At 40.5% G+C, this 24,639-nt stretch overlaps 1 protein-coding gene across 1 annotated transcript in view; it reads right to left on the minus strand.

The window, feature by feature from the left end:
* FAM184A (family with sequence similarity 184 member A) overlaps nucleotides 1-1,662 on the minus strand; it is a 120,098-nt gene extending 118,436 nt beyond the window's left edge. The window contains exon 1 of the mRNA XM_029223297.1: nucleotides 1,034-1,662. Coding sequence (XP_029079130.1) covers nucleotides 1,034-1,201 — 168 coding nt within the window. The 5' untranslated portion in view covers nucleotides 1,202-1,662. The remainder of the gene's footprint in view (nucleotides 1-1,033) is intronic.
* Between the last annotated feature and the right edge of the window lie 22,977 nt (nucleotides 1,663-24,639).

The raw sequence follows: 24,639 nt of genomic DNA on the forward strand, positions 1-24,639 counted from the left end.
AGAAAAAGTAAAAACTGGACACGTAGCAACCTCTGAGATGGTGCTGACATAAAACAAACACCAACAAGCAAAATTACTTGGAGTTGAAAGAGTCGGACTTCAGAGGTTATCTAGTAGCAAACCCCACAATGCCAGCCTCTCTTCACATACCAACACCCCTAACAAGTGGTTAGCCAACTCCACTTAAACACTAAACTAAGGTCTATCACTTCTACTAGCTTTCAGAAACCACGAATCACTTCTCACGTAATGGGTATTGAAAGATTGCTCCTGAGCTCTAAAGAGAGCAATGTAATTGATCTAAGTTGCTCCTGCTTCACAGATACCAACTGTTTCTCATTATCAACATTTCCTTAAGCAGAAAAAAAGCTCACCATCCAAAGACGATTCTAAACTACAATTGGCCAAATCTGCGGGCGTATTTGCCCTTTGAAAATTATCTTCTGATAGATTGAAACATTTAAGTAAATGCAGACACATGATTCATCTAAAAAGCCTTGTTTGACATTCTGTCAGTATAAGGAATGACTCATTAAATCCTGAAAATGGCACGCTAGGTATGTTTTATCCTCCTACATCGCTCAGCAGGGTTTATTCTCCCCTTAACTACGTAACCAGTGAAAGATACTGATGGAATTCGAAGACTCCGGATATTGGGTAAATACGGTACTGTACTTTTACAGTAAAGCCTCGTGGAGCCTTGGCAGATAAACGAGAGCAAAACTAAAGTGATTCATTATTGTGCCGTAAAAGAAGTAGATCCTAATTTGTTCTGTGCTGGCTTACCCCAAAAGGGTTGCGGGGGGCAAGTCCCATAAACCCAGCTTTGCTGTCGGGTTTAATTTAGTTTAAATTAACGTCACCGGCGTTGCACCGAAGTTTGAACGGTTACAGGAGGTAAGCCTCTGGCTGTTGCTTCCCCAAAACAGCCCCCTTTCAACTCGCCCCGGGCGCAGGGCGCGCAGCCTCCCAACCCGGCAGGTGGGCCCCGCGCGGCGTCTCCGCAGTGCCCACCCCGCAGCCGCTCCCTTACCTTGGTGAGCTGGGCGATTTTCTTGCTCATTTTCAGGTGCAAGTCCTGGCTGTAGTCCATGCAGTGCCCCGCCTGCTGCGCGGCGGCCGGCGAGGGCGCGAATTTGGCCGCCCCAGCCGCCGAGCCGCCGTAATAGTGCTGCTGCCAGCTCATGCCCGGGGTCGCCATCTTCCCGGCAGACCCCGGCCGGGGCACCAGTGCCCGCGCTCGGGGGGCGGCCCGCCGAGCAACGGCGACGGGGGCGCAGAAGCCGGGGCGGACGCTTCCGGACCCGACACCCGGCGCCCGCCAGCCGCGGCCGCCCGCGCCCCCCCGCCCGCGAACCCCGAGTCACCGCCGTCCAGGGACGGGGCTGCCCCGCCGGCCCGAAGCCGCGGGCGACACCGGCGCGGGGCTGATGCCCGGGGTGCGGCGGCGGCCCCGGGCCCTATCCGCTCTCACCCTCTCTTCAGCTCGCGCCTGGCGAGGGGAGACGTGGGCAGCGTGGCACCGCAGGTCCCGCTGCCACCCGACACCCAGAGGGACAGCCGCCTAGGGGGGTGCGGAGGGAGGAGGAGACTGGGCGGGCTGCTGCGGGGGAAGGCGGGCACCATGGAGGAGGACGCGGGAGCCGCGGAGCCGCCGTTACCAGGGCTCGCGGAGCGCGCGGGGTGGAGACGTCATTTCCCCGCAGCCAAGCTCCGCCCCGCGCCGCCGCCTGCCCCGCAGCCGGACGACCGGCGCGGGTTCCTCTTGCAGGGCTCGCAGCCAGTGTCTACCCCTGCGGCGGGGAGCCCCGAGCTCCGGCCGGCTCGTGGTAAGGATCGTGTGCCGCGCGCGTGCCAGAAAAAACTGGGCCGTGGTCACCTTCGGTGTGTAGAGCGCGTGCCGATTTACCGAGCCTTTCCACGTGCATCATCGCGTGCGCTGGGCCCAAGTGGCTCTTCCCCAAGAAAAGCGGCAAACTCACATCCCGCTCCCTCCCAACGATGGCCTCAGCACCGGAGACGTGCGTAATGAAGTCGCGGGGAATCCGATACCCCCTACCCAGACCCTTCCTTCCAAACTCACACAAACATGATTGTTAGAGTGCCTTAGGCTGACCGACTACGTGCCAGGCACTGTCCCTCATTCAACATCAAGTGTCTATGTGGAGAGGACACATTTCATCAGTCAATTGGTACAGCATTGCACCACTACTTCTTCCCAGTCTAATGGAGCCCCAGACAATTATATATGAAATCTACTTGGCTGCAAGTAAAGGGGAAAACAGAAGCTGAACAAGATGTCCTTAAGGATTTGGAGCTGGGCTAAAATGTGTCATTACTTGTGCATTTTCACCTTATTAAATGTGTTATTTCCTACTAATTTTCTCCTAACATCTCTACTTCTGCAGGTCAAATAATTTTTTTTTTAACGTAGTGTCCTCTGTTGAAGTAAATCAGTCATTTTAGAGCATTCTTAACACAAACTTTAAAAATATAGAATCGTGCCTATTTAAAAAAAATATGCTGTCATGCAGTTTTGCAGGACTGAATCCTCTCCTGTTATAATATGCAATTTCTCTTTAGCATGCAACTAACCACCATATAAATCTGATATTATTAACAAATCCGATTGGGGGCCATATTAAAGTATTTGTAACAAAATCTAAACGTACAAGATGAAGGTCAAATAGGATCTTGAAATACTTCTGGAACTGTTGGAATTCCAGAAAGGAATTTTGAAATTGGCTACCTCTTTTCCCAGATGCTAAGTACTCAGCCTTCCCTCTAACAGAACTTTCAGAAAATAAGTTGTCTAGTTCCAAGGTCCTGAATGGAGCAGATAGCCAGAAACAAATATCATGCAAATTTTGCTCCCTTCTTAAGCTCTAATGATTAAATGAAATTAAAGAGAATTAGAAGGTGGGTTATTTCATCAAATTCTAGGCATGGAATATTCACAATGATTTTAGAACCCTCGTGTCCTTTATATTCTATGCAGAAGTGTGTGTGCTCCAAATGCTCCTAAGTTTCCCTAAATTTTTATAGCTAACTTTTGCTAGGGCAAAGAAGGTGTTTTTTGTTTTTGTCTCTATGATATAGTGGAAAGAATATAGGACTGGAAATAAGACCAACATGTAGCCTCAACTGAGTCACCAATTTTGTTCATCCCTCAAGTGCATCCTCTGAAGAGTGTTATCAGCCCCTTCGCGGTCTAACTTGGGAGTTAAAGGTTGCAACTCTGGTCCACTAGTAGTTCACTCTGAACCCCATCACAAGAGTTCCTGCCATTGCTATACAGCATAGCCCAGGAGGAGCCTTTTTCTAAATACTCTGCTCAATAGACACCCAGTGTCATTCCATGAATCAAATAGTTCTACCTGACCACAGTGGGATAAAACAGGTCATCTGATACAGAATTCTATTTAATTATGAATGATACATAGAAATATAAAGTCTAATATAATACACTCATAATCCCATCACTCAGAATCACACTTTAAAAAAATTCAGTAAAGAAGTTGTGCAATAAGAGAGAAAAGAGGAAAAGCTAGTTAGGCAAGAAATCTTTGTTTAGTACCTATATCTCCCGTGAGATGGTTTATGCAGAAATATTTCTCAAAAGCCTATTGTGTGCCAGGTGCTGAGGCTGCAGTGATGACTAAGAATCAGTCTCTGTTAGCAGTCTAGTGGGAAAGACAGACAAGTAATAAGGTGCAATACAGTGTGGTAAGTGTTAATTAAAGGAACTCACGAGAGGGGCCCTTAACCCAGCCTTGGAGTGTTGAGAAGGCTTCACACATGTGAAAAGGTCATGTCTGAATGGACTCCTGAAGGATGAGTTCTTCGGATTAAGAGAGATAGTAGATGTGGACTTCTGGCTCTGAGGACAGCAAGGGCAAAGCCCTGGGGATGAGAGAGAGCATAACCCATTTAGGGAACAGCAAGTGGTATGATATGGCTGAAGCAAAGGGTTTGATGGGATGTCGAAATATGAGGCAGAGTATGTAGCAAGATTATTCGGGAGGGAGAACTTATTTGCCTTGATAAAGAGGTTGGGACTTTATTCTAAAGGCAATGAAGACCTACTGAAGGGCTTTAAGCAGGTGACTGAAATAATCACATTCACAGTTTAGTAACGTTAACTCTTGTGACTGTGGAAAATGGGTTACATGGGCAACTTTGTAGACATGGAGAATAGTTAGCTGGGAGGCTATTGCACTTACTCAGGTAAGAGAGGATGGACCAGTGACCTAAAATATGGCAGTGAGAATAAAAGAAATGCATGGATCTGAAACAACCATAAGATAAAATAGAAAGGACACTGGGGCTGAGGAGGAGAGAGTAGTCAGGGGCTCCCCCTGAGACAGGGACTGGAGAAGGAGGAAGAGGTGGGGGAAGGTGATAAATTCAAGGTAGAACGTGTTATCTTTGAGATGCCTGTGGAACGCCTAAGTGGAGATTTCAGTTGCAACTGAATATAGAATAGGAGAGGTAATAAGAGTAATCACATTTAGCACAGGGAGATCAGCTCAGTGCTCTGTGACCACCTAGAGAGGTGGGATAGGGAGGGTGGGAGGGAGACGCAAGAGGGAGGAGATATGGGGATATATGTATATGTATAGCTGATTCACTTTGTTATACAGCAGAAACTAACACACCATTGTAAAGCAATTATACTCCAATAAAGATGTTAAAAAAAAAAAGACAAAAAAGAGTAATCAAATTTGAATACAACAAGAGAAGGTAAGTATTGCTTACGTGAGAAGACCAGAAGCCATCGGTATGTGAAAAGAAGCATCTGTCTAGGTGGGTTGTCATCTATGACATGATAGAACTTATCCTTGAGAAGTAGTTGTAATCCATAGATGGAAGCATCAGGCCCAAGGGAATGATACCTGAGAAGTGGGCTTTTAATGCAGAATTTGGGCACAGCAGGAGTAGAGGCTGATGCAGGGGAACAGTCACTGAAAGCAAGTAGAGGAATGAGCTGGAAGTAAAAATAATTGTGAGGATTAGAGCTGGAAGAGAACTTCAAGTCTCTTATTTTACACATATTAAAGATTAGAAAGGTTGAGTTGCACAGATTTTAAAAACCAGTTAGAGCTAGAATTATGACCTAGATACTTTAAACCCCAGTTCTTTCTGGTTTACCAAACAATAGTTTAAAGCTGTTTATCAGAGAATCCCTGTTCTGGTATTCTTTAACTAGACATTTCTTATGCTAATGTTTCCATACACTGATCTTTCAACTATGATTTATATTTGCAGTGATGTCGCACAGGCTTGCAAATCCCCTACACACTTTCTGAATTGTTAGAAATGGTGGGAGGAGGGAAGAAGAAAGTGGTAGTGGTCACTGTAAAGACCAATTAATGATGAAGCTAATGAGGCTCATGTGATTCCTTCCAGGAGGTGTCCTCACGAGTGATACCATGATTATAAAATTTAGTAAAAATTTATAAAGATAACATTTTTTGTATTTTTCCATTAAACTTCCCAAATTGTGTATACTTCAGGCTCCAGGAAACCTAGATTAACCCCAGGCAGCAGTACCTAAAGTTAAGAAGTAAAATGAGGAGTGGAATGGAATATTTCATACAATGGACTATTACTCAACCATAAAAAAGAATGAAATAATGCCATTTGCAGCAACATGGATGGACCTAGAAATTATCATATTATGTGAAGTAAGACAGAGAAAGACAAATATCATATGATATCACTTGTATATGGAATCTAAAACAATGATACAAATGAACTTATTTACGAAACAGAAACAGACTCACAGACATAGAAAACAAATTTATGGTTCCCAAAGGGGATAGTGGGGGGAAGGGGATAAATTAGGAGTTTTGGATTAACATATGCACACTACTATATGTAAAATAGGTAAACAACAAGGACATACTGTATAGTGCAAGGAACTATCTTCGATATTTTGTAATAACCTATAATGGTAAAGAATCTAAAAATATATATATATATTATTTTTCAGAAGAATTTCATACGTATTTCATATATATGTATAACTGAATCACTTTGCTATATACCTGAAACTAACACAACATTGTAAATTAGCTATACTTCAAATTTTTTAAATGGTAAAATTTTTTTTAAAATGAGGATCAAGATGCATACTCAAAACTTAATGGACCAAAACCCCAGGCAACAAAAGAAAGAACAGGTAAATTGGACTTCATCAAAATTTAAAACTTTTGTGCATGAAAGGACTTCACCAACAGGGTCAAAAGGCAACCCATAGAGAAAATATTTGCAAATTATATATCTGGTAAGGGATTAATATCCAGAACTTATGAAGAACTATAACTCAACAATAACAAAACAACACAACTGCAAAATAGGCAGAGGACTTGAATAGACATTTCTCCAAAGAATATATACAAATGGTCACTAAGCACATGAAAAGATGCTCAAGGGCTTCCCTGGTGGCGCAGTGGTTGAGAGTCCGCCTGCCAATGCAGGGGACACAGGTTCGTGTCCCGGTCTGGGAGGATCCCACATGCCGCGGAGCGGCTGGGCCCGTGAGCCATGGCCGCTGAGCCTGCGCGTCTGGAGCCTGTGCTCCGCGACGGGAGAGGCCACAACAGTGAGAGGCCTGTGTACCGCAAAAAAAAAAAAAAAAAAGATGCTCAAGACTACTCACCATTAGGGAAATGCAAATCAAAACCACAATGAGAAACTGCTTTACACTCATTAGAATGGTTATTATAAAAACAAAGTAACAAGTGTTATACGAAGAAATTTGGGACCCTTGTGCATCACTGGTAAGAATGTAAAATGGTGCAGCTACTGTGGAAAACAGTATAGCAGTTCCTCAAGAAGTTAAATTTAGAATTAATATATGATCCAGCAATTCCACTTCTGAGTATGTATCAAAAATAATTGAAAGCAAAGACTCAAAGACATATTTGTAAATATTTGTACACCAATATTCACAGGAGCATTATTAACAGTAGCCAAAACGTGGAAGCCACCCAAGTGTCCATCAACAGATGAATGAATAAATAAAATGTGGTATATATATACAAAGGCATATTATTCAGCCTTAAAAAGAAAGAAAATTCTACATGCTACAATATGGATGAACCTTGAAGACATTATACTAAGCGAAATAAACCAGTCACAAAAGGACAAATACTGTATGATTCCATTTATATGAGGTACCTAGAGTAGTCAAATTCATAGATACAGGAAGTAGGATACCTCCTACTTTTTTATATTCCTATAAAAAAGTTATATATCAATTATACCTCAATTTTAAAAAAAGAAAGTAGGATGGTGGTTGCCAGGACTGGAAGGAGGTGAGAATGAGGAATTTCAGGTTGGGAAGTTGAAAAAGTTCCAGAGGTGGATGGTGGTGATGACTGCACAGCAATGTAAATAACTTCATGCACTGAACTGTACTCTTAAGAATGATTAAAATAGTAAATTTTATGTTATGCATGTTTTAGCACAATAGAAAAAAAAGTGGACACTGATTTCTTCAGTGAAAGACATCCTTGCTACTTATGGGAAATCCATTTTAGAGAACAATGAGAGAATGCTGTTCCATCAACCAACAAGCATTTTTTGAATGCTTCCTTTGCGGAGGTGAAACAGTCATTTTCTATCCCAGGTCATCGTTAACTATAGAGAACATCTGGATTTGAGGTTTGAAAGAAGGAAGAAGTGAGGAAATGTTCTTTTTTCTTTTCTCCTCCATCCCACTTGTGCCAGAAGAGTCATAGAGATCAAATCAGCCAGTAAATTAAGAATGGTTTTAGGGCTTCCCTGGTGGTGCAGTGGTTGAGAGTCTGCCTGCCAATGCAGAGGACACGGGTTCGTGCCCCGGTCCGGGAAGATCCCACATGCTGTGGAGCGGCTGGGCCCATGAGCCATGGCCGCTGAGCCTGCGCATCCGGAGCCTGTGCTCCGTAACGGGAGAGGCCACAACAGTGAGAGGCCCGCGTACCACAAAAAAAAAAATGGTATTAAATATCTACAAAAATGCATGACAAGTGGGGTTGGCCAGGTGATCTCCAAGGAACCTTTTGTTCTCATCTGCATCACATTGTTAAGCCTCTTAGAAACATTCAGGACTTGAATGGGACTTAATCTAAGGTCATGCAACGAGGCTTAGTTGCATAAGGAACTCGGAATCAACAGAGACTGTCTACCAGCAACTGAACTCCAGCAGAATCAATAAACACAGTAGATCTGTGTAAGACTTCACACAAATACAGAAAATATTTTGTGTTAAACATTTTTCAAATGACCACTCTTCTCTTAATGCAAGGCTTCAAGTATAATTGGAAAGAGTATCAGAATCCTGATAGTCCAGGCCTGATTGTGCCACTAAGCTACCTCTTTTATTTTCATCTTTAAAGCAAAGACATTGCCCAAATGATCTTGAGGGTTTCTTATATTTCTCATATATTACATGGTGAATTATCTTGTATTTTTAGAACATAATTTTGTTACATTTATTTGGATATACCACAAATCAATCATGTCCCAACCTTCACTTTCACCTTTTAACACACTCAAAGCATGGTACACAGTATAATCCTAAGTCAGGTTTCGAATCTGTCCAGATAAATCCAGATGGCTACAAGCTGGTAGACATCACCATAAATGAGTTTGATTGTCATTCATTGATGTCTTGCTATGTGCTTCCTTCTCTTTTTAACCTCTTTGTTATTTTTTTTCCTTTCCCTTGAGCTCAGAAAACTAATCTCTGTCACATCAATCAATTGAAAATAGTATTGAATACCTTCTAAAGTGCACAATCCATAACAAATGTTTAATAACTGTTTGTTTCTGAATTTTAGTTGACTTCATCCACCAAAAATATTATTAGTTTTTCCTTTATTAACAAAGCCAAATTTTTCTATAAACATCATGATCAACCGGCAGCTAACTGGTTTATCAACCTGCTTTGAAAGCAGAGACTGAATCAGGTAATTTACCTGGTAGGTGATTGTGGGAGCCAGAGAAATTGACAAACATAAGAAGGAAAAGCCATTAGAAGATACATTATTGATCTGACTACCTCTTTGATCAATTGGGACTCAATCTCACTAAGGACTCTCTGAGGAACCGTGTAGAATGCATATCAAAATTTTCCCTGCTGGGACAGAAGGCTGACATATTTATCCACTATATCGCTTCACTCATCGGTTGAGGGTGGCTCTCAGGGGAATTAACTTCCCTGTGTGTCTGGTCATTCAGTATGGGTTTAGCTCCTGGGGCTTTGGAGAGAGCTGTGAGTTAGCAGCAGGCACTTGAGGGGTACCGTGGCCTGTGTAGGAACTGTCCAGCACCTCTGCAGCTGAAATCAAAGGAAGTGGCACAGTACGCCAAAACTATCTACTGTAGTCTATGACTTGCACCTTTCAGATACATTTCAGATACATTTCAGATACATTACCGTGTGTAAAGTCCATTCTACCACCAGTTCTTTACCGTCACGGCCAGCTGCTAATTTTCAAAAGGAGTTAAGGCAAGAGAGTTAGTGTAGCAAGCCAATGTCCCTTGCTGCAACTGGTCCAAAGGCCATAACACATTCATCAGGTCCCTTCTCCACCACCCATTTTACATTCCTCACCCTTAGCAAACACTTCTGCTGGTAAAAGTTATTTGCTTGGCGGGGAGACCCAGGCCTTCAACCTTGAGGAGTTCAAGCTTTGCCCATGTCAGGCTGAGGTTGCTACAAGTTTTCATTCAGTGCTATCACCAAGCATGGAAGTATAAGGTGAATCCCAGTGAACATGTTGCGATCTAGAAAGACTCCTCCTTTTCTCCATTATTTACCAAAAATCCTAGGTGCTCATGATAATTGGATCAATTACCCTGCCAGTATAAAAAGTGCCTTTCTTTAAGCACTGATCTTCTGGAATAAAGAGCCAGAGTGAACAGGTGGTAGTCACAGCTATAGGTTTTGTGAGACTCTTACTGTGTCCCCTACTAGAAGTGATTTTCTTTCTCCCACCTTTAGCAGTAACCAAGACCTAAAAATGTCATAGAGCCTAGGGACATGGGAATAGGAAGCACAAATTCTGCAAGTATTTCTGTTACTGGGTATGATGGTGAGAGGAGCCATTCCTACTTCCCCTCCTTGGTTTCCAGACTCATGTATTTTAGCTGTTGGTACACAGCACCCTATATCGGTCATTGGCTAAATGCATATACCACATCCTGTAGGACAGCTCTCAACCATGCAGGATGTTGTCCCAAACTAATCTTAGCTCTCATAATAATCCTGAAAGATATACTATAAGCTAGGAAGCCAAGCACATATCCAGAATAGGAGATGCCTCCTGTAGGGATGAACTGCTTCCTCCTCTGTGGGGTGGGGGTGGGGAGATCTGATGTAATAAACTCGCCACTAAGTGCTTGGCTGTGTCCTTGAGGATTGATACCCTTCCCAATGCTTAGTACTGGTCTTTGTCGCTGACAAGTCAGAACTTCTGCAGAAGCAGTAGCTATGTCAGTTTGGTGAGAAGCAGCCAATACTATTAGGGCCATGTATAGTCTCTATACCTGCCAACAAGGCTACTATATTCATGGGTTCATCGCACTAGCACTGAGGTGTCAAGAAAAGAAGCTGGCTTAACCTAAATGGGAGGAAAGTCCAAAAGGGAGGGGATATCTGTATGTGTATGGCTGATTCATTTTGTTGTGCAGTGGAGGCTAACACAACATTGTAAAGCAAACATACTCCAATAAAAATTAATTTAAAAAAAAGAATAGAGGCTGGCTGACATTTACCTGAGGAGAATCCTGTCTGCCTGGTTTTTAAGAGCCTACTCAGTGAAAGATACTTTATGATAGACGTTAGTGTGAGACATATAGCTGTGCATATTTGTTTCTATTCCTTTAGGTACTTACATATGCCTTTTCCTCAAATCTCTTTATACTAAATATTATAATCTTGCTCATTCTAGGCCTCCGACAAATCAGCCTAATAATTCACCACTGCACAAGAGAGCATATATAACCTTATGTTAGGCTAGTTCTTCCTCCATACACCAAGTGCCTATTCCATGCTCTGAGAACTGTGAGAGTTTCTCTTCATCACTGTATTTTAGGTCTACCTGTGAATGGGGTATAATGCAATAGCAGACCATTTGCACCTGTACCAACATATTGAGCCAAGCCATCTTTAAAATAGGCTCAGATTTTTTTCTTCCTCTATCACTTGGTCACAGGGAACATCCCATGAAGCCATGGGTGTGGACTGATAGAGACTCACTGATGCAACAGAGGGTAGTGACATGAGAATCTGACTACCTGTTTATAAAATTTACTTGTGCCTCCTGGACTTTCTCAGGCTCCATCCTGTATGTACCATTTCTATCATATGATGAATCACTGCTGTGCAAGCTCACCTTGTAACTTAGATGTTTTGACATTTCCAGTTGCAGTCACTTGATGTCACATGGTCATGTTTTCAGTCTCTACTAGGACCCTGGAATATAACAGAAACTGTTTTTCAAACACTGGGTGGTTCCCTGTAGCAGAAGTCATGTCTTGACTCAGAATCTCAGATCTCTGAGTTGCCACTCTTGTTAAATATCTCTAGCACCACTGAATCTGTCGGGTCACGTAGTCCTAGATACAAGGAAGCTTGTACCACTGCCTGAAGCTGCCGTAGAGTCTTCTCTTGCTTTGGACCCTACTTGTAATTGGAAAATTTCTGAGTCACTCAATAAATGGTTTGGAACAGTATACCCCATGTGGTATCTGCTGCCTCCAAAATTAAGGACCAAATTTGTGCTGTACCTCTTTCTAAATGTTAGGAATACAAAGTTCAATAACTAAGTATATCCATCCTAGTTATGCACTCAGATATTGGGAGAGTAACCATAAGATGGCCTGCAAGCCTACTGGAGATGCCTTGTGCCAGGACTCCACTTATCCCCTGACCTCCTTAAGCTCCCACTTTACTGACAGGGCCATGTTGGCATTTAGGTTCCCTGTTATCAGTGTCACCTTAAATTCTGTATCTAACAGCCCGTGAAAGGTTTGGGTAAAGGGTCATAGGCTTTTTTAGGGGAAGAACTGAAGAGTTAATGTATATATTTATAATGGAGTTTCAGGGTCTTTCCTCAAGAGGGATCAGGCTTCCCCCTCAGGCAGTGGGTCTGGGTCTGAGAACTATCTCAGATACAGAAACTCAACAAAGGGTTATGATTCTCTATTATGGTTGCTGATCTTAGCCTGCTACTCACCTGCTTTTAATTTTTTCTGAATATGAAAGTCAAGTATTACTTTTGCAGGCTGACTATCTTATCCCTAGGAACATAAAGGTCTATTAGCAATTACTCCAAATCCCTGGGTCCAGGCACCCTGGTTACCCTTCTAATCTTATTGCCTATTATAGTAATTATGCCTTTGATGTTTAAGTACAGCTACTTGGCCTTTAATATCATGGAATTTTTTCAATCCTATTGACTCTAGGGAACCCAATTCTGTGGCAGCCTTTTATTCCATGAACCCTGGTTCATAGACAACAATGACACTGAGATTTTAAAAAATGCTAGTGCATTTCTTATTGCCCTAGTGAAGGGAGTATTCTGGGAAACATAGTCAAAGAGTGGGTCTCACATAAAAAGCTCATTCTAATGTGCTACCTCCTTGAGCCTTCTGACCTGTTCCTTTATACTCTGATGGTAGTTCTGGCATCTCTACGTCATTGTCTTGTCCAAGCTTCCAAGCACCATCTTAGCACTGTGTTGGGACAAGCTCCAGGGACAATTGAAAGGATGTTAAATCCTGTGTCATATTACATTTTCCAATAAACTCTCCCCTATTGACCCTTATATCCCACTCACTATTCAATTTAACACTTTTTAATCTATTCCCATAGATCTTTCCCTCATTCCTGTCAGTACATACTAACCAGATACTGTAATTCTTTCATTGTTATTTCTTCCCATAGCAGAGACTGTACCTCCCTCTTACCATATTCTAGGTCCTGATTCACATTATCAATCTGAAAGCAAGTGGAGGAGTCAGTGGAGGGGATCCCAAGGAGGACAGCATCATCTTGTAAGTCCTTCCTCTCAGGGAGATGTTTATCCTCTTGAGGCAAGGGGAGACTGCTGTCCTCTAGCCATTGGGAGGAGACTGGCTTCTACAGCCTCCATGACTCAAGAGCATCCAGGGTTTAAGGTCCGCATACATTTCCTCACTGATGCCTACATTCCAGGTGTTGGGGTCCTGGTCTTTCTCTTTCAAAGCTGTCGCTTGAGCAGGGAGACCCTCATGTTCAGTCTCCTTTGCCATTGTGTCACTCTTAATATTAAATTCGGAACCTGGCTTTCAGCACAGCCTGCCCTTTTGCCACAGGATCTCCTTACTGTCTGTCACGGAGGACTCTGATTTTCACAAAATGCCATGAGTTGATAGTTGGCTGGACTGAACTTATCTCTCTTTTCCTTTAAATCATTCTTCAAGGCTTCTAAGGCAGTTTACAAAAGCCATCCAATTTCACTCCATGTGTAATTACCATTGCCCCTTTTCATGCCAGTATTAGAGGTACTGGAAAAGCAAAGCTCCCTCTTCTTCTACATCCTATCCACCACAGTTGAGAGTTTGGTATTTATGCCAGAGGTATGGACGTTACAATTACCACCAGCAATGGAGTTTTTGTTTCCATCTAACTGGTGAATAAACCATTTTCAGAATACTATCCTGAGGTCTGCTTTCTAGGGTTATATCTGGTATTGCTGTCTTAGTTTGGGGGTCCCTCAAAAGCAGAGCCTGAAGTAAGGACTTGAGTTTAGGTAATTAATTTTCTGGATGACTCCAGAAAATAGGAGGGAAGTGAGTAAGCTTATTGAGAGAAGGAAGATGAAAAAGTCAGTGAATGGGAGAAAATATTTACTAATCATATATCTGATAAGGGGTTAATATCCAAAATATATTTTTTAAAAAAGATCATACAACTCAAAAGTTAAAAAAAAAAGCAAAAACAAACCAATTCAATTTAAAAAATGGGCAGAGGATCTGAATAGACGTTTTTACAAATAAGACATGCAGGTGGACAACAGCAACATGAAAAGTTTCTCAACATCACTAATCATCAGGGAAATGCAAATCAAAACCACAGTGAGATGTCACCTCACACCTCTTAAATTGGCTATTTTCAGAAAAACAAGAGATAACAAATGTTGTCCAGGATATGGAGAAAAGGGAACCCTTGCGCATTGTTGGTGGGAATGTAAGCTGGTGCAGTCACTGTGGAAAACAGTATGGCGTTTCCTCAAAAATTTAAAAATAGAACTACCATATGATCCAGCAATTCCACTTCTGGGTATTTATCCAAAGAAAACAAAAATACTAACTCGAAAAGATATATGCACCCTATGTTCACTGCAGCATTATTTACACTAGCCAAGACATGGAAACAACCTAAGTGTCCATCAAATGATGACCAGATAAAGAAAATGTGACATAATACTATTCAGCCATAAAAAAAGAATGAAATCTTGCTATTTGTAACAACATGGATGGATCTTGAGGGCATTATGCTAAGTAAAATAAGTCAGACATAGGAGGACAACTACCATATGATCTCACTTAGATTCTAAAAAAATAAAATAAAATAACCAAGCCAATAGATACAGAGAACAGATTGGTGATTGCCAGAGGTGAGGGGTAGGGGTGGGCAAAATGGGTGAAGGGGGTGAAAAGGTATAAACTTCCAGTTATAAAATAAATAAGTCATAGAGATGTAATATACAGCTTGGCGACTACGTTTAATAATACTATTTGTATTACACGTTTTAAAGTTGCTGAGAGAAATAAAATGGAAGAAACTATTGATCCATGATACAACATGAATGAATCACAAAATAATTATGCTGAGTGAAAGAAGCCAAAAAAAGTGTGTACTACATGACTCCATTTACATAAAATTCTAGGAAATGCAAAGTAATATGTAGAGACAGAAAATAGATCAGTGGTAGCCTGGGGAGGGGATGGGGGTGTGAAGGGGAGAAGCAGGAGGAGGGAGGGGATTATAAATGAGCAAGAGATAGCTTTTAGGAATGACAGATATGTTCATTACCTTGACTGAGGTGATGGTTTCATAGGTACATACCTATATCAAAACATCAGATTCTATACTTTAAATATGTGCAATTTATTTTTGGTCAATTATAACCCAAAGAAGTTTAAAAAAAGAAAAAGAGCAGTACTTATTTTTAATCATATACAATTCTCAATTAATTTTGTTTATTACTTCCAACCAGTGCGCCTGGTCAATCTAACCATCAGCTTGTATGCCCCTTCTGAGCTAGACTGTTTTTAACAAATGAAATTAGCTTCTCAAGTCCATGTTTCTCCAAGATCTCTGACACACAATAAGTGAAAGAAGAATTTTTGTCTTGCTACCGAACCAAAAACCTCTAAGAATCTTAAACATCCAAGTAGCACTTAGGTGTTAAGTATTTTTTAAAAAAGGCACGTAGAATGACCCAATTTTACATATTATATTAATTCTCAGCAGAAAAAGCTAATAATTATATATCAAATCTTATTTCCCCTACTGACTCCTATTATAATATACTTGGAATAAGTTAACATATTTTTGAAAAGCATAGCATATTCTTTATCTCAAAGTCTTTTTTACAATTTTCCTGTACTCTAAAAGCATCAAGTCAGTAAAATAAGCCAAATCTATCATTTCATACCCAGCTTTAACTCTTAACAACCCTAGTGAGTATTTCGTTATAGACAAGGGTGCTAGAAAAGCAATAAGAAAAGAATTTGAGTTGGAGAACTATAGAAACCTCATAAAGGTCAATCTCCCTGAAGAATCCATTCTATAAACATATATGTCCCAAGTTTTCTTGGCCTCATATGAGTCTTCTTGAGCTATCCCATTCCATAATCATCAGTATTGTATATATACCTGGTATATCTCACCAAATCTCACATTTATGAATTAACTACTACTGGGCTTAAAGAAAGCCTGGATAGATTTCAATAACTCTTCATAAGGATAAGTTTCGCGAGTCATGTCACCTGACTTTATGTACACTTAAACATTCATCAACTATTAATTGCTATGAGGTGGAACAGGAATAAAAAGTTATTATTTTAAAAGGTCAGTAAATTAAACTGAAAAGTGAAAGACCTGGGTATCATCCAGAAACCTACAGGGTGTTACTGTTTCCCTGAGGTATGAAGAGCCGAATGCAACTATCAGGACAACCCATGGTATACCCAAGAACATATGGTGAAATAAACGATGTTTATTATGATATAGTAATTTTTGATGAAATAAATTATGTTTATTACAGTGTAAAAAAAAGAACTTTTCTAAGAAAGTAATTCTCAACAGTTCTCATCACAAGAAAAAAATTTGTAACTATGTATGGTGACAGACATTAACTAGGCTTATTGTGGTGATCATGTTGCAATATATACAAATAGTGTACCATGTTGCACACCTGAAAGTAATATAATGTTGTATGTCAATTATACCTCAGTAAAAAGAAAGAAAGAAAGGGAGGAAGGTAGGGAGGGAGGGAGGAAGTAAGGGAAAGGGGAAGAAAGAGGGAAAGAAAGAAAGGAAGGAAGGAGGGAGGGAGGGAAGGAAGGAAGAGAGGAAGGGGGAAGAAATAAAGAAAGGAAGGGAAGAAAGAAAGAAAAAGAAAGAAAGAAAGAAAGAAAGAAAGGAAGGAAGGAATAGAGAAAGAAAGAAAGAAAAAAGAAAGAAAGAAAGAAAGAAAGAAAAAGAAAGAAAGAAAAAGAAAGAAAGAAAGAAAGAAAGAGAAAGAAAGACTGGATAAAGTCAGTGAAAGCTATGCTATTGAGCTAACTACTACCACTGAGGAGAACAGAGCTCAAGTTTCTGAGGATCCTCCGAAGAACCTTGTGGAATACACCTTAGAATTATTCCTCCAATGAATGGGAGGCTGAAGCATTTATCCCCTGGCTTCCATGCCCCGTTGGTTGAAGCATACCTGGGGGGCATTTCTTCCTTACATTTTGAGCTTTTCCTGCACGCTGTATAAGCTCCCACTGCTTCAGAGAAAGACTTGGAAAAGAAAGCCAGAGAGATGAAGAGGGTACTTGGGATGGGACTCTGTCAGCACGCATCGGAAAATCCACTACTCTTGCAGCGAAAATCTAAGGTGGGCTGAGCGGACATAGCGCAGGTTACTAAGAGCATTTGCTTCATCACCAAAGCCAGTTCCATACACCAGTAAGTGGTCTCCTAGTCTCCTTGAATTAATATTCCAGTTTTATAAGCCGCATCCATTCTTACCAGAATAACCTTTGTATACTCAAAGTCACTGAGTGAGAGAAGAAACAATCTATGTACATTTTATAAAGTTCGTGCTGAGGTCAGGAAAGATCCTTGCTCTTAGGAGTTGTGTGATGGTGTGACTTCCTGTCAGGTGTCTGTGTGTGTTAACCTGTGTTAAGATATTGGGGGAAGAGCGTTAAGCAGATTATCAGTTGTCCAATCTCTTGCTCCAGGCTCAAAACTCCAGTGTCCAGGAGATAGAATTTTGCTTCACTTTTGATGACAGTCTCTGGGAGGGCCTCTCCCAGAGAAGATATTAAAGTATCTAGATGAGAAATAATACAGGTTTTTCTATTGTTTGGTGAACTTCTGGTCCACATTCCATCCTTCTAGAGAACGGGAAGACTAGGAAGAAAGAAAAGGGTAGTGTTTAAGAGTATCATTAGCATCGTGTCTGAATCTTGGCTGAGATTCAGTGTGGGAGAGACAGCACTTTGGGTAAATGTTTGGATACATATTTATCTCCCTCTGCCCCCCACACTTGCTCCTCTCAGGTCCTGGCCTGTCCTTGGCATTGGTAGATATGGGCTGATCTCCAGGCAGCCCAGCCAAGTTCACAGCTTAGAGACAAAGCAGTAGATTTTGGCACATACTATTCAAAGCTCCCTCTCTTTTCTCATTTGAAGAGTTGATGTGTCACCCTAGGGGGATGAGAAACGGAGTTAAAAAGAAGGAATGAAGGGAGTACAGAGTAGGGGCCAGAAGAGACAATAATGAGACGAGTCCAGATTTAGAGAAATTATATTTAAAGGAGTATTTGGGTCAGAACAATGATGACATTATCTTCCATCCTTTCCATCCAGTGGTTCACACTGTTCTCTCACACCTCTGCCTCATGACTGATTTTATTTACAACTTGAAAAGTGCTACTTCCTTTTTCAAAAAGGCTTATTCACTTAAGTAAAAGAGCTTAGCTTTCAATTCTTCACCACTTTTCCTCTTTCTTCTTCCTGTCCTACTCTCCAGTTTCTCAGGCTATCTTTATAAAAAGAGCAATTAAAAGCAAAGACTGGAGCTTCCCTGGTGGCGCAGTGGTTGAGAGTCTGCCTGCCGATGCAGGGAACACGGGTTCGTGCCCCGGTCTGGGAGGATCCCACATGCCGCGGAGCGGCTGGGCCCGTGAGCCATGGCCGCTGAGCCTGCGCGTCTGGAGCCTGTGCTCCGCAACGGGAGAGGCCACAACAATAAGAGGCCCGCGTACCGCCAAAAAAAAAAAAAAGCGAAGACTGAAACAATATGAGAGCCATCACAACGAACGCCTGTAAAACAAGTTTCACATATTGACACTGAATTTAGAAAATGGAAAACTGAGATGTCTTCCTTTGAGTTTCATCCAAAAGCAGATTCTGCATTAAGGATTTGGGTACAAGGAGTTTATCTGGGGAGTGATCACGGAAGCAGGGTGAGAGAGAGGGGAAGTGAGACAGAAAATGGAAGGAGACAGGGCAAGATGGTGCATTGTTACTGCAAAGGTTACTGGGGTGAGCAATTGGCCTTCACTACCACTTGTGGACTCTCTGGGAGGCTGTGTAAAACACAGCTGAAGTAGTCCCAACAAAGGACAAGGAAGTGGGAGTATTTTCCCATCAATATCCACTCATTAATGGTTGAAGATGTGCTCCTGGGACTTTAACTCCCTAGGAGCCCTCAGGCAGAGAAATACTTAAGGTAAGGAGTCGCTGGAGGTAAGCAAATTGTCTACCCAAACACAGCTGACCTCTGGGGTGAGCTGAGGGGATGTGAGCAGGGCATTGATGTCAGAGTTGCGTATTTTTGTTTTTTGATGGAGTCTTTAGGATTTTCTATACATGAAACCATGTCATCTGCCAAAAGAGACAATTTTATTTATTTTTCATTTCTGATTTGGATACTTTTATTTCTTTTTTTGCCTGATTGCTCTGGCTAGGACTTTCAGTATTTTTTTTAAAAAAATTTAATTTGATTTTGATTCCTTTCTCTTTTTAAAAAAAAATTAATTTATTTATTTTTGGCTGCTTTGGGTCTTCATTGTTGCACGCAGCCTTTCTCTAGTTGCAGAGAGGGGGGGCTACTCTTCGTTGTGGTGTGCGGGCTTCTCATTGTGGTGACTTCTCTTGTTGTGGAGCATGAGCTCTAGGCACGTAGGCTTCAGTAGCTGTGGCTCGTGGGCTCTAGAGAACAGGCTCAGTAGTCGTGGCTCACGGGCTTAGTTGCTCCACGGCATTTGGGATCTTCCTGGACCAGGGCTCGAACCCAGGTCTCCTGCATTGGCAGGCAGATTCTTAACCATTACTCCACCAGGGAAGCCCGGACTTTCAGTATTATGTTGAATAGGAGTGGTGAGATTAGGCAACCTTGTGTTGTTCATAACCTTAGAGAAAAAGCTTCCAACCTTTCACCATTTGATATGATGTTAGCTGGGGGCGTGAGGATAGTTAGTTTTAGAAGATTAATTTGAATTTTCAAATATTCTAGATACCATAGCAAGAGAAATGAAGAAAGTATTGGCTTTTAGGACGTGGAATCTATGATGGGACTTAAACCTCTTGAGGGCAAGGATGATGTCTCAGATTTGTATTCCCAGAGTTCAGCATAGTGCCTAATAAATAAGGGGTTGTCAAATAATCTAAAAAACTAGGAGGACTTCCCTGGTGGAGGACTTCCCTGCGCTCCCAATGTCTGGGGCCCAAGTTCCATCCCTGGTCAGGGAACTAGATCCTGCATGCCACAACTAAGAGCCCACGTGCCGCAACGAAGATCCCGCATGCGGCAGCAAAGATCCCACATGCCACAACTGAGACCCAGCATAGCCAAATAAATAAATATTTTTTTAAAAATTAAAAAACTGGGAAAATTTAGTTACCCACAGAGAGTATCCAAATGGTATCACACAGAGAGTATTCCTACAAAGATTCCAAGAATAGAATCTTAACTGTTCAAAGTTTCAAGATGCTAAAACTCAACAGGACTTTCATTATTTCATTTTTTAACAGTGCATGCTTTCAAAATTATAAATTCCATTTTATTCACTTGTAAAAAGTATATAGGTCTCCACTCAAGTGTGGAGTGCACACTTCTTCCAAAAGAGTACTATGGAAAGAAGGGAAAAGAGTAACTTTAGAGTGTAGAAACTGACAAACACTACCTTAGCCAGATGATCAAGGTGAATATCAACCGTGATACGTCATTTTGATAGCATGTACCATTGATACAATGTGATGAAGTGGCACTTTAGCTCTGTGATTCTCCTCCCTAAAACTCATAAGCCCAGGATAATTATGAGACAAATGTAAGGCAAATCTCAGCAGAGAAATATTCTACAAAATACTCACAAATACTCCTCGAAACTGTCAAGGTCATAAAAAACAAGGGAAGTCTGAGAAACTGTCACAGCCAATAAGAGCCTAAGGAGACATATCTATTAAATGTAACATGGTATCCTGAATGAAATCCTGGAACAGACTATGGACATTAGGTAAAAACTAAGGAAAACTGAATAAACTATGGACTTTAGTTAATAGTAATGTACCATACATTAATGTTAATAACAGAGGAAACTGGACATGGAATATTGGGAACTCTCCATACTATCTTCACAATTTTCAGGTAAATCTAAAATAGTTCAAAAAATAATTATTTAAAAAATATATGGGCTACAAATAGTCAAAACAGAAATATTAGCTCTCTAGTTTCCTGTTTTTCCAATAATTTCCATCTCATACAAAGCTGTTTTTGCCCTTCCAGTAATAGACATACACATAGAAGCATATTCACATCACAGAAATTAATAATAATCTGTAGTTTGACAGTAAATATCAAGTACATTTATTGCCAAGATACATAGTAAGTTAGTTGGTAAACATTAATTTTAATTAACTATGTGTAACTAACCTAAAGGCATCAATCATGAACAGCCAAGTGTCAGTAAGTTACCAATTCTATGATTAAAGAAACTGTACCACTATCCAAGGTGAGGGAATTGTCTTGGATTTTTGGCATGTTTTCTATAAACTGTCATTTGTGAATTGGATATTACCAGGAAGAGAAATGCTATTTAAAAAATCAAACTGACTTATTTTTAAAAAGAACTTATTATATAATAATAGCTACTGTTGTATAGCTATTACTCAGAATGTTACCTTTTGTCTTCTCGTCTGTTTTCTTATGATTTTGGAAAATAGGAAGCCAAGTACTGACAATGCCATTAGGTTTTTTTACTAGTTCAACTCTTATAATTAGAGGTCATATGAAATATTCAGAGTAAACTCAATATATTTACATAATTGCTTGGCTCTTACTAGCTTTAGAACTAATTAACTGGATGAACTTTGGTAAATTACTTAATCTTACTGTGTCTCAGTTTTCTCATCTCTAAGAATGATGGCTAGTAATTATCTCATATGACACCAAGTTGTCATGACGATAAGTAAAGTAATAAGGCATGAAAATTACATGGTAGGTAAGTTATTTTTCAGAGTACTAAAAGTTCTTTGTAAATAAAAACATTCACTGAAAAAAATCTCAGAAATTATGGTGAATGGGAAAGATTCTGTAAGAGGAAAGATTAGTAACTGGGAGTAACTTTTTCTAAAAATGGGGAAAAAACCCATTTATATTTGTTATACTAATTTATCCAGGTTACTCACTTTACGGAATGTTTCTGTAGGCCATATATTCCTTTCCCAGGTCTCAAGGGAATATAAAAATTTGGGGTTAAATCTTTTATCCTAAACTTGTAAGAAAAGATAATTAATAGGGACTTCCCTGGTGGAACGGTTGTTAAGAATCCGCCTGCCAATGCAGGGGACCCAGGTTCACTCCCTGGTCTGGGAGGATCCTACATGCCGTGAGCAACTAAGCCCGTGAGCCATAACTACTGAGCCTGTGCTCTAGAGCCCACGAGCCACAACTACTGAGCCCATGTGCTTAGAATCTGTGCTCCACAACGAGAAGCCACTGCAATGAGAATCCTGCACACTGCAATGAAGAGTAGCCCCTGCTTGCCACAACTAGAGAAAGCCCATGCACAGCAACGAGGACCCAACACAGCCATAAATAAATAAATAAATAAAATTTAAAAATAATTAATATAAATAATTAATTGAAAATACCACTTAACATATAGTAAACATTAAATGTATAAACTGCATATGAAAAATACTGCATGATCTTAATTTGCTAAAGCCTGTAACTTCTCTCATAGATACTCATGTTCATACTACTTTCCTAGGTTGTCATGGTTTATTAATATTAACCCGAATGTGAACTCAAGGTTTCTGAAGCAGAGAAGATTAATATTTGCTTACAGCAAATAACTGTGCCAGTTCCCTTTTGTCCTAATTCTTAACCATACAGCAACATGATAAGAAGTAGATCTGGCATCATCCCACATATATCAGCGTTTGTAATATGGTTAAGCACCCTGAAAATATAAATCTGGGCGTTTATGTAGAAAGGGACTGCTGTCTCTCCTCCTATCCTGAAAGATGGGGACAAAAACCTTTTTTCCTTGAGAAGGATCCTAGGTTCTTGCTCTTACCCTTTGAAATATAAATAAATCTCTCCAGGGGAAGATAAGACTAGCATCTCCAGGGGGGGATGTTATAGCTGCCCCAAAAGTGTTGGGCTGAAATGTGAAATGTAGCACTCCATCACTGCAGGCTACAAGGATAAATTTGATGGGCATATTTTTAAAAGGATGTCATAGATGGAATTTCTGTATTAAGAAGGATGAGGGACTAGAGAATCTCCAAATTTTTCTTCTTTTGAGTTTGTGATATAAATTAAAAAGGCATTGATTTTTTCCTGCTATTAATAGTCTGAGGAAATTTAAGACAATTCATTAGGTAGCAACATTCTTTACAAATATGAACTGAATTGGAATAAAAGGTCAGTCAGGCCAGGTTCTCCAGAGACCAGAATCAGGACTTCTGGGAATAAGGTCCAGATTTATGTTTTAATGAGCTCTCCATATAATTCTGTGTATTCTAAAGTTTGAGAAGCACTAACGATGACATCATGATGATGATGGGAATTTTTCATGCAGAGTTTTTGCATGATTGCCATAACATTCCTTTTCCTCTTATTTGTGGTTAATATAGGTAGCTCATCTAGACCTTTTAATGCCTTGATACAGGATGGGTGAATTCCTCTTGACACCCTTACTAAATAGTTACTTTTGTCGAATGAGGATGTAGAAGTGGGAGGAACTGGAGAGCTTGCCTAGAGCAGAGTAGAACCATAGCCAGGGACCTAGGGTCTCTTCTTTCTTCTGAAACACGGTTAAATGCTCTATACCCCACCCAGGTTGAGAATTTTTTCTTGATTTTTTTTTTAGGATTCTCTATCTACCTTTTCAAATTGTATACTTCTCTTCAAATTGCAGGAACTAGCTGGCTTCCCAGCCCCTCACCATGGATCGGAAATGACATCGCCCTCTGGAGGTTGGGTTGACTTCTATTTTGGAAGGAATCAACCAGGCTTCGATGGATGGATGGTTTGATGGAGAGTGAAGAGAGCTGCTGATCAGTACAAGCTGAGACTCAGTACAAGCTTGGGCACCTTGGGATGCTGCTAGGCTTTCCAATCATCAAGTGTCTGAGTGGAGCTGGAAATGCTAGAACCAACAATCTCTGTTCTCTAGGAAATAGGATTGCTTTCTCCTACTCAGCTTCAAAATTTTTCTTCCTAGCTTTTGAGGGCACCTATGAGTTGACCCAATACCACAAATCTATATCTATTTCTCACATATTTTCCAAAACAAGCTTTCCTCTGCACCCCACAAAGAAGTTGATTGTGTTCATACCTCCTTGCCTTTCTATTTGGAAAGTTCTTTTTTTTTTTTAAACTTCTCCTTTCATAATTTCTCCCTTTTCCTATCTCCTCCATAAGATCTTTCTCAAATATCCTTGGTCTTATATTCTGTGTCTTATATTCTCAATCTCTGTAGCACTTATCCTCTGAACCATATGATTTAGCCATTAACTACATGTTGTGCCCCATTATTTGCTCTAGTGTTAATGTGTCGTAGATTTTTTATTCTCCAAATTAAAAGTGTCATGAGACTTTTCACATCTCTCACTTTACAAATGCAAAAGCCTGCTTAGTAGAGAAAAGAAATTAAGGTCATAGATTTAGAACTGGTTTTAGCACTTGAGCCTCTGCCCCTCCTCCTATTTAGTTCTATTCTACCAGGTGCTCTGATTCTGGAATATTTTCTCTAAACTCTCTTATCTTACTTTTTTAAAAATTAATTTTTTATTGGAGTATAGTTGACTTATCTTACTTTTAATTAATTAATTAATTTTTATATTCATTTATGTATTTTATTTTTT

Source organism: Monodon monoceros, unplaced genomic scaffold (assembly GCF_005190385.1).
Source record: "Monodon monoceros isolate NGI ecotype Baffin Bay Population unplaced genomic scaffold, NGI_Narwhal_1 Super_Scaffold_15, whole genome shotgun sequence".
Classification (NCBI taxonomy): domain Eukaryota; kingdom Metazoa; phylum Chordata; class Mammalia; order Artiodactyla; family Monodontidae; genus Monodon; species Monodon monoceros.